This window comes from Notamacropus eugenii, chromosome 1 (genome assembly GCF_028372415.1).
Source record: "Notamacropus eugenii isolate mMacEug1 chromosome 1, mMacEug1.pri_v2, whole genome shotgun sequence".
Classification (NCBI taxonomy): domain Eukaryota; kingdom Metazoa; phylum Chordata; class Mammalia; order Diprotodontia; family Macropodidae; genus Notamacropus; species Notamacropus eugenii.
Genome location: NC_092872.1, coordinates 249511968 through 249532553, shown reverse-complemented (window position 1 = coordinate 249532553; position 20586 = coordinate 249511968). Strand labels below are relative to the sequence as shown.

Genomic DNA, 20586 nt, shown 5'->3' with positions numbered 1-20586 from the left:
GTACTCCCTATAGTTTTAAACCTGATCCTTTACTCTCTATATACTCTATCTCTAGGCAAATCTCATCTGCTCCCATGATTTCAGCTATTACCTTTCTGCAGATGACTCCCAAGTTTTTGCCTCTACATTCACTTCTCCCCAGAGTTCTACTCTAATATTTCCAAATGCTATTAGATATTTCCACCTGGATCTCCTGACACAGTACCTACTCTGTGTCAGATACTGTGCTAAGCATTTTACAAATATTATCTCACTTGATCCTCATAATAACACTGAAAGGTAGGTGCTATTATTATCCCCAGTTTATAGCTGAAGAAACTGAGGCAGACAAAGGTGAAATGACTTGCTCCAAGTCATACAGCTAGTATCTGAAGTTGAATTTGAACTCAGGCCATTCTGACTCCAGGCTCAGAGCTCTATCCACTGCCTCAAACTCTAGTATGTTCAAGTCCTGACTCCATATCTGTCTCTCTTGCCCTGCCCCAATTTCCCTATTTCTACTGATAGCACCCAAGTGACCAGGATCATAACCTCAGTGTGAGTTTCCCCTTTAGACTAACCATAGTACCTTATTTTGTAACTCTTGAATAGACTTACTCAATGGTACATGATATTCTAGCTATTTCTATTGTTGTCTTAATTCTTCCAATAAGACTAGACTAATTCTTTAAAAGGTAGAGGAAACAACAAGGGGAACTTCTATTTTGGACCTGATTCTGACCAAGAAGGAACTGGTCACCGAAGTGAAAATGATAGGAACATTAGGGGCAAGTGAGAAAAAAAAAAAAGGAAAGTCAGAGGTATTCCAATATGTATCCCAGACTTAGAGAATGGTTAGGGGAAAGCAGAGAGAGAATCTCAACCCCTAAAGCTACAGGGGAGTGATTTTAAAGGACATATAGGCAGGAAGAGGAGACTCTTGAGAATGAAATTCTGACAACACAAAGAGAAACCATTCTAATGGGGAAGAAAGAGAGACAGCAGTGTGGAAAGCATTTATTTTGAGTCAAAGGACCTGAGGTTGAGTCTCAGCTCTGGCATTTTCTACCTCTGTGGTCTTGGACATGTTACTTAACCTCTCTTGTCTTAAGTTTCTTCATGGGATGGGTAGACTAGATGACCCCAGCACTGCCCTTTTGTGATCTTTGATCCTAAGAAAAAGAGTTCTTTAAAGAAACTACTAAAGATGGCCACTGATTAACTTGGATTAAAAGCATGTAGAGAAGCCAGGTGCGGTGGTATATATCTGTCATCCCTATAATCACTGACACAGAGGTTGGTGGATGTCTTGAGCTCTGAAGTTCTTTGCTGAAGTGGGCTAAGCCAATCAGGGCTGTGTTAAGTTCAACATTAATATGGTGAGTCTCTAGGAGCAGGGGTCCAGATCAGAAAAGGAGTTGGTTAAAGCCCCCATCCTGATTGAAGGCCATGGGTAACCATGACATTGCCAGCCTAGGTAAGATAGGGAGATCTAGTCATTTTTTAAAAAAAGAAAAGTATGTGTAGGCATTTGAAATATGGATAGGATATAGAGGATAAACTCGGGGGCAAAGTCTTGTAAGAGTGGTCAGGAGTGCTAAAACTCAGAATGGGCTGTGATAGGTGACCAAATACTAGAGACAACAGAAAGGGCTTTGTAATAACTATGATGGGGGCAGCAAGAGAAGGAAAGAAAGGATAGGACCATTGCCCAGGTAGGTTAGAATAATGCTGATGGAAGACAGAGAGAAGGTAGAACTACTCCAAGCTTATTTTGCTCCCATTTTCTCTTTCAAAGAGAATGATCCTTGGCCTGGGAAGAACTGAACACAAAATGTTAACAAAGAGCTGGAATCCACAACAGGACAGGATAAGGAGATAGGAAGAGGACACCTGGGTGTCCTTGATGAATCTAATGAACCTCATCCTAGTGCACTGAAAGATTGCTAAAGTGACTTCTTTAAAGCATTCTGCAGGATGGAAGGGATGAAAATGGAGATTGCAGACTGACTTCAACTGACTTCAACTCCTGGCAAAATTCTAGAGCATATTATTAAAATGATGGTTTGTAAACAGTGGTTTGTCAACACTTTTAAAACTATATATTTTTAAGTTATAAAAATAATCAACAAAGTAGTAATATACTCAAGGAAAAAATGGCTGTAAGAACAAAAAAGACTGTAATTGAAATATTTAACTTTCATTACTTGCAGCTTACATTATTTACAGTTTTTAAAAGTACATGTCAGCTTTAACAAGGTAGGAATAATGCAACTGTCTGGTTGGTTTTTGTATCCTTTTCTAACCTTATGAGAGAGAGCTGATTATGTTTGTAACCAGATATAAAGGAGCCAGTAGAGAAACTAAAGGAGAGGAAGAAATGAAAAAATAGATAAGAGAAGAAAAGATGGATGGAAGAAGGTCACAGAGAATGCAGGAGGAAATGGGATCAACAGTGCGGGAAGGACTGGCCTCAGTGAGGAGGAGGGATACTTCTTCTTAATCAGAAAGGAAGAAGGAAGGAGTGGGTGGTATTGAGAAGTGTTGGGGAGTAGAGAAGATGAAAATGGAGGAAGATCTGTCAGATGGCCTCAATCTTCTTAATGATGTAAGAAGTCAAGTCACCTGCTCTATATGTAACAGATGGTATGTGACTGGGCACTTGAGAAAAGGTGAAACAGTTTGGAACTGTCATTTTGGGTAATAAGAAAGGCAGTCAAATAAACAAGCAATTGCAAAGTACCTACTAGGTGCCAGACATTCTTTTAAGTGTTGGAGTGTGTAGCAGTAGAATAGAAGGGCTGTGGGGCAGCAGAGGGTTCAGATAAGATGAGACAGAATACATTTAAAGTGGATGAAATCATCATAATTTCATGTCTTTCTCCAGTAAAACTCAGCAGCTCAAATGGGAATGAAAATGAGATATTGTAACAATAACTATGCCTTATTTTATTTTATGCTTTTTGAGGTGTTTTTACACAGTCATACTTGACTTAAGGTTCATGTTGGCCAGTCAATCTAGGCTTAGGAGCCGAAACCCATTCTAGACTCTCTCTCGCCTGTGGTAGGGAGGGGTATTAGGCTGATGCCCACATAAATGCCACTTCTGCATTGTCTTCCTACCTTGGGAAATAAGGTCTTTTTTACTCAACTTCCCCTTATAGGATGTGTTTTCTTATCACCCCTGCTGACTCACTGCAACTAGGTACTGAGCAGTTGGAAGTGGTCAGAGAAACCAAACAACTGTGTCTCTGCTCTTTGCGAAGTCACCCGTATATACTTAACTTATTATAAGCATGAGAAAGGTTGCCCATGTGGCTTACAGTCAGGGCCCAAGCAGGCTTTGACAGGTTTATGTTGTAACCTATACAGCTCAGAACCTTCAATGGATTCCCACTACCTACTGTATAAAAATCCCACCTCTGTGGCTCATCTTTGGCTCCTCTTACCCTGGCCCCAACTTGCCTGAGGTGAGCCATTCTAATTCCTATGTTATAGAAGTGGAATTAGTTTTAAAACATTTAATCATTAGAAGAATCAAAATTAAATTTAATAAAGATAAAATACTACATCTGTGCTCGAAAAATTAATGCTTCAAGTACAAATAAGGTAGATATGGAGAGAAAATATACCCTTTTATACAAATAGAATGTAAGTGCCTTAAGGACAGGGGCTATATTTTTTTTCTTTGTATTTCCAGGATCTGGTACATAAAAGACACTTAATAAATGTTTGCTGAATTGAACTCTTGTGGGGGAGAAAAGACTGGAAAGGGGAAAGGGTTTGGTGAAAGTCCAATAGGAGTCAAGAGTATGATATGGAAGACAAAAGAGAAAAATTTGCTTTTTAAAAAAAATCATTCATTTGGAGCTAGAAGTGGGACCTCAGAAGACATCATTCTTCATTTTATAGATAAGGAAACTGAAGCCCAGGGAACTTATGACAAAGCCAAGGTCACACTAGTAAGTAACAGAATTGTGTTTGGAATCCATGCCTTCTGACTGCAAATACAAATCTACTACACCAAGGCTAATGATGTTTTGACAAAGGAGCTGAGTCCTGCTAGTTTCTACCCTAGTTAGTTAGACTTCATTTAGAGTATCTTGGACAAGTGTAATGATGAAGAGACTCAAATCTATGTCATGTGGAGACCAGTTGGAGTCAGTGAAAAGAAGATGGAGTTAGAGGAAATGGATTTAAACCTTTCCTCTGATGCAGTGTGACTTTGGGTCACACTTGTGTGCCTCAGTTTCCTCATCTATAAAATGTAAAGGTTGGACTGGATGGCCACTATAGTCCCCTTGAATCTAGATCTATGATTCTATGATGAGAAATCATAGATTGTAGGGAGGTACAGGGTGGTAGAGATGGGGGATGTGATCCGTCTTCCTGTATTTAAAGGGTTGGCAAGCATGTTCTGGAGACAGCTTGAATTTGCTCATAACAGCTGATGATCAAATTTTCCATATGAGCATGAAAGCCTTAGAAATTGGCAGTTCTACAAATCAGGCCTTGATATATTGATTTGTGGACTGACTAAAATTAAGAGAGTGATAGAGAAAATTTTAATAAAGAAAATTAAACTTAGAAGTGTGCTGTGTGCATACTTTTTTTGAGCTAGTCAACTGTTAGACATTCACCAATACATCCATAGATTGTCATGGACAAAAAACATTAAACCTCTTCTGGTTAGCCCAAAGAGCAGAAGTAGGACCAATGGAGAGAAGCTCCAGAGAGGCAGATTTTGACTGAATAAAAGGAAGAACGTCTTCACAACTAGGATTGTACTAAGACTGGAATGGGCTGCCTTGTGATGTGGTGATTTAACCATCACTACACGTCTTCAATCTGGATGACTGTCCATCTGGAATGTTCTACATGAAACACAAACTTCAGATAAGGCATGGGACTAGGTTATGGTAATAATAATAAAAATAACTTCTGGTATCTCTTCCAATTCTTCTATGATTCTTATCTCCCACCATTTCCTGATAAGGTATCCTCTACTTCAAGCAAAACTGGACAAAAGCGTCAAAAACCCCTATGTGATTGGCTTAGTTCCTCACAGACAACAAGGCAGGTTTGCTCCCCCTGTTCCCTCAAGGCAGAGAAGTAGGGGACTTCCAGGATAGGATACTATATACATTGCCATATGTGGTCACCATATCAGGGGTTGTTGCTTAATTTTTCTTTACTTCAAGGGAAGATTTGATCTGAAAGGTAAGATGGAAGAGCAGAGGGAGAAGGATGGAGGGATTTCCAGAAATGACTGTCATGTTAAAAAAAAAAAAAAGATATCAAGAAAACTTATGTTTAAAAATGGGAAGTTTGCAGCAAGTGATCTCCAAGGTCCCTCCTACCTTAACATTCTATGATTCCATTAGTGCTGGCTGTTTCTCAGATATGCCCTCCTCCCGTGTCTCCACTCTCCTTTCCCCAGCTCCACTTGTCCAAATCTTATCTCTCTCTTTAAACTCAACTCTTTAAAGAACCTTCTCTCCATAAATCTCAACTGGCTGAGGCTTCTTCTGAACCCCGACGGCACTCTGTCCCTACCTCTCTTGAGGTAATTACATCAGAGTTATTTGTGTGCTTTTCATCCTATTTCCTAGGCTGGAAGTTTCTGGAAGGCAGAATGCAAAGAAGCTAAGGGCTAAGTTTGGAGGCAGGAGAAGCCTGAACTCTACCACGTCTTATCTATGTGACCTTGGGAAAGTAGCTCAGTCTCTTTAGAACTGAGATTTTTCATCTGTCAAGTGAGAAGGTTGGAAATCCTTTCCAGCTCTAAATCTCTATATCTATGATCCTAGAAGAGATTCAACTATTTCTTGTTGTTGAGTCACTTTTCAGTCATATCCTACTCTTCATGACCCCATTTGAGGTTTTCTTGGTAAAGATCCTGGAGTAGTGTACCCTTTCCAGATCATTTTACAGATGAGGAAATTGAGGCAAACAGGGTTACATGACTTGCCCAGGGTCACACAGCTGGTAGGGTCTGAGGTCATAGTTGAACTCATGAAGGTAAGTCTTCCTAACTCCAGGCCTGGCACTCTATGCACTGTACCACTTAATTGCCCCAAATTTTTTCTACCAAGTTCTAAAGAACAGACGTAGGAAGCAAAGGAAGTGAGGGTGGAAGGTGGGGTTGGAGAAGGGAATTGCTAAGAGATGAATTTTTGTCTCAAAAATTAAAAAAAAAAACAATTCTAAACCATTAGAGCTACCCCAGAATGGAAGAGGAAGATCACAGGATCACAGATCTAGAGTTGTAAGGGTCCTCATAGGCCCTTTAAGGCCAATCACCTTATCTGAAAGATGACAAAATTGAAGTCTATAGAAGTTGAGATTTACCTAAGTCCACACAGAAGTGACCAAAGTGGAATCTGAACTCAGGTCCTATGACTCCCTAGACAGTGATATATATATAGTGTAGTGGACTTCTCCTCACTAGAGGTCACTGGCCAATTGAGACCTTGCCTACTATATTACAGAAAAGACTGACTCAGTATAAGATGGCAGCTCCTTCCCCACCAAACTTTCAGACTCTGTGATTCTGTGACCTCATCTGTGGTACAAACCACTTCACATAAGGAAGGTGGTGTTTTCTAATCCTGGCCTCATCACTTGGGAACAAAGTGCGAACTGATGAAGACAAAACGCCAAACACCCAGAGACCACAAAACCGCAGCTCATTGTGTGGAAGGACAGTGAGGGTGGAAGATACCAGGACTTTGAGTCAGAGAGATCATTGTGCACCTAAAAACAGGAACTTCTGGTCATGAGCTCAGTTCTACCACAGCTATGGGAGCTAAAATGATGCCTTACGAGAAATTGTCAAAGGAGCACTATTAATTCTGTACATTGAGACTCCATTTCAAGATAACCAATCAATTAGTATTTTTTACACTATTTGCTGAGGATAAAAAAAATGTAAATGGCTCTCTCTTCAAGAAGCTTAAATTCTACAAGGCCTTCAGAAGTTATCCTGAAGAACTTCCTTATTTCTCTGCTGTGTCCAATACTGTCTTCTACCAGAAGGAATACCTTAGAGGTAGATCCATCAGTGACTTAAATGGCAAAGCAGAGGCATCTCAGAGCTAGTCTGGCATTGCATTACACTTGAAATATACTCCCAGAGTGAAATTAAATACAGATGAGAGAAGCCTCAAGGACCGCCAGAGCCACCATACCTATGTCTCCAGATGCCAAAGCTTATATATCATAGGACACATTTCATGTCCATATGGGCTGGCATTCTCTCTCTCCCAGTGATAACATTCCTTCAATTAGTTCCGTGCTCTATGAATGAATGAATGGTTAAATGAGTAAACATTTATGTATACTTTAATACATACAAATACAAAAACCAGATAGAGGAAAGACAACATATGTAGAGAGTTGTGGCCAAAGAAGGAAATTTTTAACTGGGGAGTCACAGGGATGGTGGGTGGAGCCAAAGGGCAATCCATTGACAAACCCTTTCCAGAAGAAATGGGAGTCATATTATTGATCTGATTATAGTTCCCAGAGAACCAAGTGAAAGTGGAATGGGAAAGGGCCAAGATAAAAACCCTTTGACTCGGCGTGAGGCTGGCCAGATAGAGGTCAATATCACCAATGAGGCTCAGTTTCACTATATAACAACCTCTTCAGATGTCCCTCTTAAAACCTATTTGTTGTAGTCTCAAACACATCAACATGGAGTTTGCCTAGTCAATGCCAAGTTTCTGGAGGAAATGCAAAAATTAACTCAGGGTTACTAGCAGCCAGATATTTGACAAATTCAACAAACATTTATTAAACTCCTGGTTTATTTTTCTCTTTACTTGCCCTTCTTCTTTCCAACTTCAGACTGCCATTTACCCCCTCCTCCTCTCTCCTCTATAATCTTCTTTCTTTTCAAAATCAAATTGCCTTATTGTTAATTCCTCCCACCCAAAAAAAACAGCTCCTAGTTTTACTTATTAATTCAATAGATTTTTATTAAGCTCTTTGATTTTCAGAATTTCTCTTTTGGTGTCTAATTGGAAAGGGCTTAATTTGTTAGGTTTCTAGGTTATTTTTAGTTGTATGCCCAATGTATTGATCTGTTCTTTCTCTGTTTAATTGATGAAAGTGTTTAGGGATATAAATTTTTCCATAAGGACTAATATGACTGCAATCCAGAATTTTCTGCATGTTATCTCACTGCTGTCACTTTTTTAAATGAAATTATTGTTTCTACAATATGTTCTTTGACCCACCCATTCTCAGAATTGTTAGTCCCCAATCAATTTTAATTATATCAGTTGCCCTTTATTGAATATAATTTTTATTGCACTGTGATCTATAATGAACATGCTTAATATTTCTGTTTTTCTGCATTTCTCTACAAAGTTTTTGTGCCCTGATACATGGCCAACTTTTGTAAAGGTGTCATGTAGAGTTGAGAAATTTTTATACTCCTTTAAATTCTCATTCAATATTCTACAGAGGCTTATCATATCTAACTTTTGTAAAATTCTTCTTAGAATTTCTTTTTTTGTTAGGTTTATCTAGATCTTAGAGGAGATAAATTGGAGTCCCTCAGTACTATAAGTTTATTATCTATTTTTACCTTAAACTCATTTAACTTTTCCTTTAAGTATTTGGATGCTATGCCATTCAGTGCATATATTTTTAGTTTTAATATTAGTTCATTGTCTATGGTTTCAGAAAAATGTAGTTTTGTTGCTTTTAATTAAATCTATTTTTGCTGTTACTTTGTTTGAGATTACGATTGCTACCTGCCTTTTGTTTTACACTTCAGCTGAAATATAATACATTTTGCTCCAGCACCTTATTTTAACTTTGTGTGCATCTTTCTGTTCTACTTCTTATAAACAACATATTCTATTCCAATCTGCTATCCTCTTCCACTTTATGGGTGAGTTCATCACATTCACATTCACAGTTGTGAATGTTAACTATGTATTTCCCTCCATCCTATTCCCTTGTATTTCCCCTTCTCTCCAGAGCCAAATAACAGGTGTCTATTCTGTCTTTCTTTTTTTTTAAAGCCCCTCTTTGAAATCTTCACTCCTTTAGTTAGACTTTGTTTGCTTAAGACTAATACCTGCCCCCCATTAATCTACCCTTTCTCTTATCCTGCTCTCTTCATATTCCCTTTTGTTTTCCTGTTGAATAAAATGTATTTCTGTCCCCAAATCTGGGTGTGTATTCTTCCCTTTGTTGACCAGTTGTACAACCTCATTTTGTGATACAATTTTCCCTGTCTTTCCTCTTCCTCCTTCCCTTCCTAGCACATTCATCTTCTTGCCTCATTTCTTCCTTCTTTTTAAGATTTTCAAAATGTAAGAAAACCAATCCCATACCCTCTGGGAAATTAAAGTCCCTATATGACCCTTGATGATGACAGTGTTCTGAGGGGACACATATATCATCTCCCCCATTTAAATATAAGCATATATGGAGCCTAGGATGATAGATTTAGAAGTGAAGAGTACTTTGGAAAATATTTAGTCCAACTCTTTCCATTTACACATGAAAAAACTACATCTCAGAGAAGTTAAATGGTATACCTAGAGTCACCCAGGTAGTAAGTAAAAGAGGCAGGATTTGAACCCAGTCTCTCCAATTTCAAATCCAGAATTCTTTCTTTAGTATCATGTTGCTTCTCTCTGAAGGACTTGAACACAAGAGTAAGGAGTCTGACCTATATTTGGTCAGTAAGTAAGAAAGATCATTAAAAGATTTTTGACCACTGGGGTGACATTTTAGATTTTAAAAAGACTCATCCGGCACTGAGATGAAGGAGAAGAAGAGACTAGAGGAAGGGAGTCTACATAGGAAGCCATTTCAAAAATCCTGATAGGTGGCAATGGAAATCTGTGACTGGGGTCATAGCAGTGGGAATACAAGGATGTGATAAATTCAGAGCTAGAATCAATAGCATGTGTTAACTAAATATAATTACTAAATAGTAACTGTTTCTCTTTTACCCAGGAACCTTGAGAGTCTTCCTCTCCCAGTTTGATTTTTTTTTTTATTAAAGGGACCATCCCTTTAAAGAAGCCTATTCATTGAATGGGTGTATCTCACTCAAAGTGAGAATGTGATAAGACCTTAGCCTGAAAGGGCCAGGGTCTCACATTGCATCTTGACCCATCTCCGTCATCTTGATGAATATCAAGCCACTGGAACCAGATGACTCAGAAGAAAGTAAAGTTGGTGACCTTGCACAGCCCTCCCTCATTCAAATCAAAGTCATGTCATGTCATCATCTTCAAGTCATGGTCCTCTTCAAGAACAAAGGACAAACACAACAACACCACAGTAAATAGTGAAGGAAGCCCTCCCTCATAACAAATGATAGAAGATTTTTAAAATCTGCAAAAAAAATTAATGTACAAAAGATAGGGATAATCAATAAGGTGTATTGTAGAAAGATCAGCACATTAATGTACTCTTGATGGAGATATGAGTTGGTCTAATTATTCTGGAAGATGATTTGAAACTACATGAAGAAAGTGATTAAATTTTTCCATCCCTTTGATCAGAGATCTCACTGCTAGGCACATACCCCAAGGAGATCAACATAAAAAAAGAAAGGTCCCATATATACCCAAATATTCACAGCAGCACTTATTGTGGCAACAAAGAACCCAAATAAGTAGATACTCATCTATTGGAGAATTTCTAAACAAGTTACAGTATGTGAATGAAATAAAATATTATTGTGCTATAAGAAAGTGAACATTATGAATGCAGAAAAGCATGGGAAGACTTTAGTGAACTGATACAAAGTGAAATGAACAGAACAAGGAAAACAATATGTACAATGACCATGACAACAAAAATAGAAAGAACAAGATATATAAAACTGAATGCTTATAAAAGTATTATGACCAAGCATCCTGGATCAAAAGACAAGATCTCTTTCTGCTTCTTTGCAGAGCAAGAAGCTATGGTTGTGGAACACTGAAGACTTTTTGACATATTGCTTAATTTGGATGAAATATTATTTTTTTCAGCAACCCTGGGAGATGAACACTGTTATTCTTCTTATTTTACAGATGAGAAAACTGAGGCTGAGAGGAGTGAAAAGACTTGCTCAGGGTTTCATAGCTAATAAGTGGCTGAGGCTGGTTTGGAACTCAGGTTTTCCCAACTCCAAATCGTGTTGTCTGTTCACTGTGCCACATTGCCTGCCTTGGGTGCCTGTCATCCTATTAAGTTACTAAACTTTTTAGGATATCTCTACATTTCTAGCTTTTGTGTATTCTCTACTGGCTTTCACATTCTTTCTGAAAGCTTTAACTTTTACTTATTTTAACTTTAAAAAGAAAGTGTGCATGTTTATGGTATTAAAAGATGAAATATGTTGATATTATACAACACTATATATATATTTTATGCATTTCTGAGTTTCTAAACTTTTTCTGTGTCATATGTTGGCCTTCATGTGTTGTCTGTGGCTTCTGAAAAACTCCCCCCAAATTCCCATTTAATTTTTTATGCTAACCTGTGATATATCAAAACTACAATGGAGAAAGTCATGATGTGGAAGGATATCTGTAGCTCGGAGGCAGTTTAGAAAGCACTAAAAGCAGAGTCATGAAGACCTGAAATCAAATCCTGCCTCAGGCATGTACTAGCTATAAGACCCTGGGCAAATCTTTTCACTCCTCCTAGCCTTGGTTTTCCTATCTGGAAAATGGGAATTATCCATTTTACCAACAGTATCTGCCTACCTTTATGCATGAGATAGCATATATAAAGCACATGACAAATCTTAAAGTATTATATAGCTGCAAGTTATTATTACAGATGATGAAACTAAGGCTGAGATAGGCTGAGTGACTTGCCCAGGGTCACTTAGATAGTAAATTGCTGAGGTGGGATTTGAACCCAATTCTTCCTGACTCCAAGTCCAGTACCTGATATACTACACAATGAATAAGTTATGGCCAGGTATGGTCAGTATGTGTATGATCTGAACCCTGGGAATTGGGAGCATAGATACAGAGTCAAGAGATCCAAGCATGGACTTCGGTCCCTGGGAAGGGAGAAATGTGATCATCCATGTAGAATTGTCCAGATGTGGACAAATGAAGGAGTTCCCAGCAGGGGCATCATGTGGCCCAAGTGATGGTAGAGATGTAGAATGACCCTGGAAGGAGCTCTTAGGCCCAATTTTCTTGGGCAAAGTCAGGAGAACTGGGACACAGAGCAGGCTGTGGAACTAATTTTTTTTCCAGATTTCATCTGGATGTTTGGCATCATTTAGATGTACCCTGGTGGGGGAAGGGAGAATTCCACCTCTGAGACCTATGAGGCTGCCTCTTGAGGGTTGGAGAGGAGGATCAGAAGGGAATGGCTTCAATGGCCAAAAAGGTCATGGCTGGATGCTGAGGACATCTCCCCAGGGGCTAGGTTGGGACTGTTGCAATGTGTTGTCAGTGATGGTTAATTTGTTTGTCAATTTTGAGGGTTCAGAAGGATTGTGGCATATCTAGAAGTGACTGTGATATATAGATAGAGATATATATTACCAACAAAGTTTTTAAAAGAAGAGTAAAGTGGGGATCAATCTTGCCTAACTAATCATTTACAATATCCTACAGATTATATGAACTTATGCAAAATGATGTAAGTAGAACCAGGAAAACAATGTATACCATGATTACCAGAAAGAACAACAGTAAAATCAGAGGGCAGAGCCAACATGGCAGAAGCCCTTAAAATACCTGTAAAATGACCCTAAACAAATTCTGGAGCAGCAGAAGCCACAAAACGACAGAGTGAAACAGATTCCAAGCCCAAGACAACCTGGAAGGCCAACAGGAAGGGTCTATTGTACCAGCTCAGAGCAGAGCGCAGCCCAGTGTGGGTCACGCTGGCACAGATGGGCCTGGAGCAGGTTCAGGGTTCTGGATCATTGGCAGCTGCTGTGGTTTCCAGATTTCTCAACCCACAAATGCCAAAGACAGCTTCAAAAGTCAGTGAGAAAGCTCTTACACCTGAGTGAGAGGGGAACTTGGTTGGGGCCCTGCCCTAGGGCAGCAGCAGCCACTGCAGCATCAGCAGCTATGTCTGGAGCTCTTAGCCTACAGACAGTGGGGGAATCAAGTGACTAATTTGGGTCTTAGCCCTGAGTGGCAGTTCTGGGGTGAGAAGGAGCACTGGTATGGTGGAACTGGTGGTGGTTGTGGAGAGGGAATCCGACTCATAGTTCCAGGACAAGAGTGCTTGTGGTTGCTCACAGACCAGAGCAGTAAACACCTCTCCCTTGATTATGCCACCCTGGAGGAACTGAGAACTTACAGGTCCCTAGAGATATCTCAGAGAACAGTTACACAAAACCTCTAAAGACTAGGAGGGTATACCCTCCACTTGAAAAAGGGCTCAAAAGTCAAGTAATTGACTGGAAAATGCCCCAAGATGGGAAAAAATAAGACTATAGAAGGGTACTTTCTTGATGAAAAGGTATTTTCTTCCTTTCTTTCTGATGAGGAAGATCAAAGCATATAACCAGAGGAACACCAAAGCATACAACCGGAGGAAGATAGCAAGGTCAAGGCTCCTACATCCAAAGCCTCTCCCCAAAAATGTGAAATGGTCTCATGGGAGAGTTCAAAAAGGACTTTGAAAATCAAGTAAGAAAGGTGGAAGAAAAATTGGGAAGAGAAATGAGAACAATGCAAGAGAGTCATGAAAAACGAGTCAACAGCTTGCTAAAGGAGACCCAAAAAAACACTGAAGAAAATAAGATCCTTAAAAACAGACTAACCCAACTGGCAAAAGAGGTCCAAAAAGCCAATAAGGAGAAGAATGTCTTAAAAAGTAGAAGTGGCCAAATGGAAAAGGAGGTCCAAAAGCTCACTGAAGAAAATAGTTCTTTAAAAGTTAGAATGGAGCAGATGGAAGTTAATGACTTTATGAGAAATCAAGAAATTATAAAACAAAACCAGAAGAATGAAAAAATAGTAGACAATGTGAAAACTGGAAAAAAAAACCAGGAGAGATAATTTAAAAATTATTGGTCTCCCTGAAAACCATGATCAAAAAAAGACCCTAGATATCTTCTTCCAAGAAATTATCAAGGAAAACTGCCCTGATATTCTAGAACCAGAGAGTAAAATAGAAATGGAAAGAATTCACTGATCACCTCCTGAAAGAGTTCTCAAAAGGAAAATGCCTAGGAATATTGTAGCCAGATTCCAGACTTCGCAGGTCAAGGAGAAAATATTACAAGCATCTGGAAAGAAACAATTCAAGTATTGTGGAAATACAATCAGGATAACACAGGATTTAGCAGCATCTACACTAAGTGATCAGAGGGCTTGGAATGTGACATTCCAGAGGTCAAAGGAGCTAGGATTAAAATCAAGAATCACCTACCCAGCAAAACTGAGTATAATCATTCAGGGGAAAAAATGGAATTTCAATGAAATAAAGGACTTCCAAGCATTCTTGTTGAAAATACCAGAGTTGAATAGAAAATTTGACTTTAAAATACAAGAATCAAGAGAAACATGAAAAGGTAAATAGGAAAGAGAAACCAAAAAGAACTCATTAAAGTCGAACTGTTTACATTCCTATGTGGAAAGAAGATATTTGTAACTCATGGGACCTTTCTCAGTATTAAAGTCGTTAGAAAGAATATATATATATATATATATATATATACATACATATATATGCATATATACACACACATACACACACACATATATATAATGTAGGTGTATATGGGTATGTATGTGTATATTATATATATATGTAGGTATATGTATATATGGATGAATGTGTGTGTGTAATATGTATATATATGTATATATATGTGTGTATGTATGTATGTATGTTTACAGAAGGCACAGGGTGAGCTGCATATGAAGGGAGAATACCCAAAATATAAAATTTACTGTTTAGTGGAATGTACTAGGAATAAAAGAAAGTGAGAGGTAGAATGGATAAAATATTCTCACATAAAAGAGGCAAGAAAGCTTTTAAAATGGAGGGGAAGAGGAGGGAAATGAAAGGGAATATGTGAGCCTTACTGTCATGGGATTTTGCTTAAGGAGGGAATAACACACACTCATTTGGGTATGGAAATCTATTTTACCCTGCAGGAAGGCAGGGGGGAAAGGGAATAGGAGAGGGGAGATAATAGAAGAGACAGCTAATTGGGGAAAGGGATGATCAGAAGCAAACACTATTGTGGGGGAACAGATCAAGGGAGAGAATGGAATACATGGAGGCTGGACAGAAAAAAGTCAACTGTATGTTAATCTTTCACAAAATAACTGTTATGGAAGTGTTTTGCATGGCTACACATATATGACCTATATCGAATTTCTTGCTTTTTCAATAAGGATGAGTGGAGAGGGAGGAAGGGAGAGAATAAGGAAATGAAAGCTTTAAAAATGAATGTTAAAAATGCTTTTGCATACAACTGGGAAATAAGATGTACAGGCAATGGGGTATAGAAATCCATTTTGCCCTTCAGGAAAATAGGGGGAGGGGAATGGAAGAAGGGGGTGTGATAGAAGGGAGGATAGACTGGGGGAAGGGGTGGATGGGGTGCATGTTTTCCTGGGGTGAGGGGTGGGAGAGATGGAGAGAAAATTTAGAATTCAAATTCTTGTGCAAGTGAATGTTGAAAACTGGAAAAATTAATAAATCATATGTTTTTTTTAAAAGAACAGTAAAATCACAGAAATGGAATGCTGCAAACTTATAATGACCAAGCTTGATCCCAAATCAAAGACAGAAAAATGCTCTTGCCCCCTTTCTTTGCAAAGGTAGAACACTATGGGTGTGGAACCCTAAAAATGCTATTGGAATTGGGGATGTGTTGGTGAGTTTTGTTGATCTGTTTTCCCCTTCTTTTTTCCCCTCCATGATCTTCACCACTATTACTCAGTTTCCTTCTCCTGGTGGAACTTCCCTCAGTATCCTGGACTTTCTCATCTTAGAATATCCCTCTGTCATGTCATGTCCTTCTCCCATTGGTGAGATCCTTTAGAGTCCTCCATTTTGGAGATAGCCCAGGCCACCCACACTTCATTCCCCTTCCTTCTGTGCTATATTCCAGACTTGGATACCATTCCCCTAAAAGGATCCCTTCTGTGTTCTACACTCTAAGCTATTCAGTTCCCTTTGGTATGTTGTCTTCCCCCATCAGAATGAAAGCTTCTTAGGGGCAGGAATTGTCTTTCTTTTTGCTTGTATTTGTATCCTCAGAATTTAGCCCAGTATCTGGCACATAGATAACTGCTCAGTAAATGTGTGTTGCCTTGCCTTGTAATTTTTTTATTCCTTGTTTTTATTTTGGTTTTAAAAATTCCTTTATTCCTTGTTTTTTATTCCTGTGAGGGGAAGGAAAAAGTGACACATTGGGAAATGAAGATGATGTAAAAACTAAAAATCAATTCCACTTTTTAAAAAATACCCACAGTGGATCAATTTTGTGCAAAACTGAAGGGGTAGTAATTGTGGTTACATGAGTTCATGCTACCTTAAGGCAGAGGCCAGAATCCCTTTTTAGTTGTTCTCATATGGTTGTTTTTAGTGCTAACTGGAGAAGGTTTGGCTTCCCTAGCCAAGTCACAGACATTGAAGGAATCTGGTTGAGAGTATTAGCCATTCATTTACCCATTCTTACAGACCAGCCTATAAGTTTGCCCTGAGAACCAATCTACCAGCATCAGGCTTCCTAAAGACTAAGGCTATTTCCAAGTTCAGTTGGCTTTCAAATTTACGTATGTAAATAGAAAGAAATGGGTGCTCTCTGAGCTTGTCAAGCTCTCGAATTCAAAGACTTACGCTTTGGAGTAATTTAGAACAAAGTCCACTCCTTTCTCACTATCAAACTGAATGTCTCGTGGTAAATCACTGTGATATTTGGCATCGATACTTAAGGGGAATCCAGGGTTCCACTCCATCCACCTGAGAAGGAAGAAGAAGGAAACCAGAACTGAGAAAAACTGTGGGAAAGTTAAAGGGAAACTATTAATTGAAAGAATGACACTGACATGTGGCAAAGTGACTTTCCTAAAGCACAGGTGTGACCAGGTCACTCCCCTACTCAATAAACTCCAGTGGCTCCCTATTACCTCTAAGATCAAATATCTGGAATGTAAAGTCCTTCACCACCTGGCTTCAACCTACTTTTATAGTCTTACTATATAGTGCTAATATTGATCACAGTATTCACATCTCTTAACCAATTTAGATTATGGTGGTAATTGTCTATTTGGCCCCAAGATCATTCTCCCTCTTTTCTCAAGTTCAGGACCTAGCTCATTGTCTTCCTCTCCTCTCCAACTCCTACCATTTATACTAGGTGACTTCAATATCCATGCTTATGTTTTCTCAAATCCCTCAACCTCCCAATTCTTCAATCACACCTAGACCATCATTGTATACCACATCTCACTATCACAAATTTTATTAATTTATTCAAAATTAATTTACTAATTTTAAACTTTGACATTCTACTGCCTGACCACAGTTTCCTATTTCTCCATCTTTCTCTAATGCCTCAAACTCCTAAAAACCCATTCTTCACCCTGATTGTTGGAGCGACAACCCCTGACAATCTCCAACCCCTCTTCTCCGTGTTTTAGGCCATTTTTCTTGTTCTGACTTCATCTCTCTTCCTCTGCAATCTTGACTCAATAGTTAGCCAGATTCAGCTCTGTTTTTGTCTTCTACTCTAGAATCCCTTTGCGCTTTGTACAATCACAGCTCATCCCTTGTTCATAACTTCAGCCCACACAAAACTACCCACTTTCTCTATTCCAGTGCATCTGCCACTGAACTGAGCTGGATAGGTCATAATACCCTGTTAACGGAGTGTGTTAATAATTCATAATAAATGACATCAACAGGCCCCTTACTGCAGCAAGGCAATCCTATCCCTGCTTGATTCCTTGAGTCACTCACCAAAAAAGGCTTTCCAAGCCTCGTTTTCTCTCTTTAATCTTGCCATGGTTCCCCTCAGATGAGTCAGAAAGACCTGGTCTCAAGTCCTGCCTTTGACATGTTTTAGCTGTGTGATCCTGGACGAGTTACTTAACCTGAGATGACTCTCTGAGACTAGAAATTAAGGAGCAGGTATTGCTTTGCTTTAGTAGAGAGAGCTTCTTATTGGGAGAGAGCTTCTTATATCAATAAAATCATGTCTGATAAGAAAAAAATCTGTGTGTGTGTGTGTGTGTGTGTGTGTGTGTGTGTGTGTATGTATGTTTCCTGGCTTTCTCCTCAGTTGTTATTTCACTTCAAAGCACTATAGTTACTTCCAGAGATCTAAGGATATTTTTTTTGCAAACAGTGCAAAATTCAGGGCTTCCTGAATTAAGATCTAAATAGGAAGAAGGAAATATGATGTGATGAATAAACAATCCAAAGAGGAAACAGCTGAAAGTAGGAAAAAAAATTGAAGATGATGTTTGAAAATAGAGGGGAAAATGTAACTAGAGAGAGAGAAAGAAGTCAAAGGAAAAAAAAATGCTTGGTGTGTTCAGATAGATGCCTGAGATTCATTCTAAGCTAGAAGAATTGTGAATTTTCAAAAGGCAATAAAGGCCCTAGGTCTAAGTTGTTTTGGTGTGAGCAGTCTCATTCAATTCATGCCAGAGGAGAATTGGTTGAAGGAACTAGGAATATTTAGCCTGAGGAAGAGCTCAGGAGCTCGTAATCACTGCCATCAGTTATTTGATGGGCTCCCATTGGGAAGAGGGTTGAGATTTGTTCTGCTTCGTTTTAGAAAGCAAAACTGGAAGCAATGGGTAGAATCTGAAGGCTGCTGATGAAAGGGGAATGGAATTGTTTTGGGAAGTCATTGGTCCCTCTCAATGAAATTCTGAGACGTTGTCAGGTATATTGCGGAAAGGATTGTTTTCGGGGCATGGGTCGAACTAGAGGAGATGGCCTTTAGGTCCTTTCTATCTTGGAGAGTTTATGATTCTGTGACACTTGCATCTTAAAGAGTTAGCAGGATCTTGGTAGTAAATGAGGTGCATTTTTTGGTTATTGTTGTCTGTCCTTCATTTTCAAAGGGAACAATGATATCATGGGTGGTGTCTTGACTTGTACCTTAATTGAAGTGAGATGCAATAACACCTGAATTTTGACACTCAAGCACCGACTCTTTAAGCTGAGACAAAGCATGAAATGGAAATGGAGGAAGACGGGTAGCAACAAAGAGACTTGAAAATTCATGTGACAAAATCCACAAAAGGATTGCAATGTGGAAATACGGAGATCAAGAAGCAAATAAAGTGAAGTAGTGATTCCAACTCAAGGAGGCAAATTGAACCTTCTAAGTATTATGGAAATTCAATAGATAAAATAGGCTTCAAAGTGTATTTTGTTTTGTGGGAGTGGGCCTGGGGCTATGAGTGCATGGCTATGGGGTAGCAATCTTGGTGTGGAACCTTCTGCTGATGCATATCAGTCATAGCTACCTGGGACACTGGGAAGTTAAATAACAGACAGGTGGTCACACAGCTAGGAGATAGTGAAGATAGGATTTCATACTCAGTCCTCGGATTCAAATCCAGTTGTCTTTCCATTGCACCATCATACATTAGAAGATTAGTTGAAGGAACTGGAGATTTCTCCCTGTACTCGGGATGGGGAAGATGGTAGAGTCAGGACATTATGGCTATCTTTGAGTACCTGAAACAGTCATTCGGGAGAGGGCTTAGACATGTTCTTGTTCTAGAGGGTGGAACTTGGACCAATGGGTAGAGGTTGCAAAGAGGCAAATTTAGACTGGATTTCAGTAAAAACTTCCTAACAATTATACTTTCCCAAAGTGGAATGGGCTTCTGTGAGAGGCAGCAGGTTTCTCATCACTGAAAGTGTTCAAGCAAAGGTCAGATAGTGAATTGTCACATATACTGTTGAAGTGATTGTTCTGGGGGTAAGACTTTCCCTCTATGGCTTTCTCTCCAACTCTGTGATTCTATCCCTTCTGTAGTCTTCTCTTTTTCAGTCTAAACATCATCTGTCTCTAGATAGCAGGTCTTGAGGCCCTTCGCCAGCTGGGTTGTCCCCTTCTGGAGGCCCACCATCTTATCAATTTCTACATGTTCATCTAAATAAGGGCAAGAACTTCACATGAAGCAACAGGTGCTAGGAAAACGGAAAGAACTTAAGACATTATGGCCTCAGGGCATGACTAGCACTGGGCAAGCAATTCAGGGGAAGGTAGGGGCTTCAGCTACTGAAGACAAAGAGCAGAAATGTGGAAGCTCAGAAAGGTTTTCCGTCTTTGCCATTTGGGAGATTGGCCAGAGGGCAGTATTTGGTCTTGGGTTCCATCAGACTAAAAGTCACTGAATTGAGACTAAACAGGATGTACTTTAACCTATTGGTCAGGGCAAATCTGAGAAATCTAAGGATGGCCAGGATATCACGGATATAATTTCCAGGAAGTCTGACTCAGTATAGAGAAGACAGAGGAAAACAGAAGTGTAACACCTGAGGGGCAGCCACAGTAAATCTGAAAGCTGAATGAACCACAGTGGGACATGGAAACAAGATCAAGCAAACCAAATCAAAGTCATCACAGTCTTTGAGCAAATGCTGGGTCTATTAGAGAAGTCTTTTACT

At 39.2% G+C, this 20586-nt stretch overlaps 1 protein-coding gene across 1 annotated transcript in view; it reads right to left on the bottom strand.

The window, feature by feature from the left end:
- Positions 1–20586, bottom strand: part of ALOX5 (arachidonate 5-lipoxygenase) — a 77043-nt gene that overhangs the window by 40836 nt on the left and 15621 nt on the right. The window contains exon 4 of the mRNA XM_072628507.1: positions 16789–16911. Coding sequence (XP_072484608.1) covers positions 16789–16911 — 123 coding nt within the window. The remainder of the gene's footprint in view (positions 1–16788; positions 16912–20586) is intronic.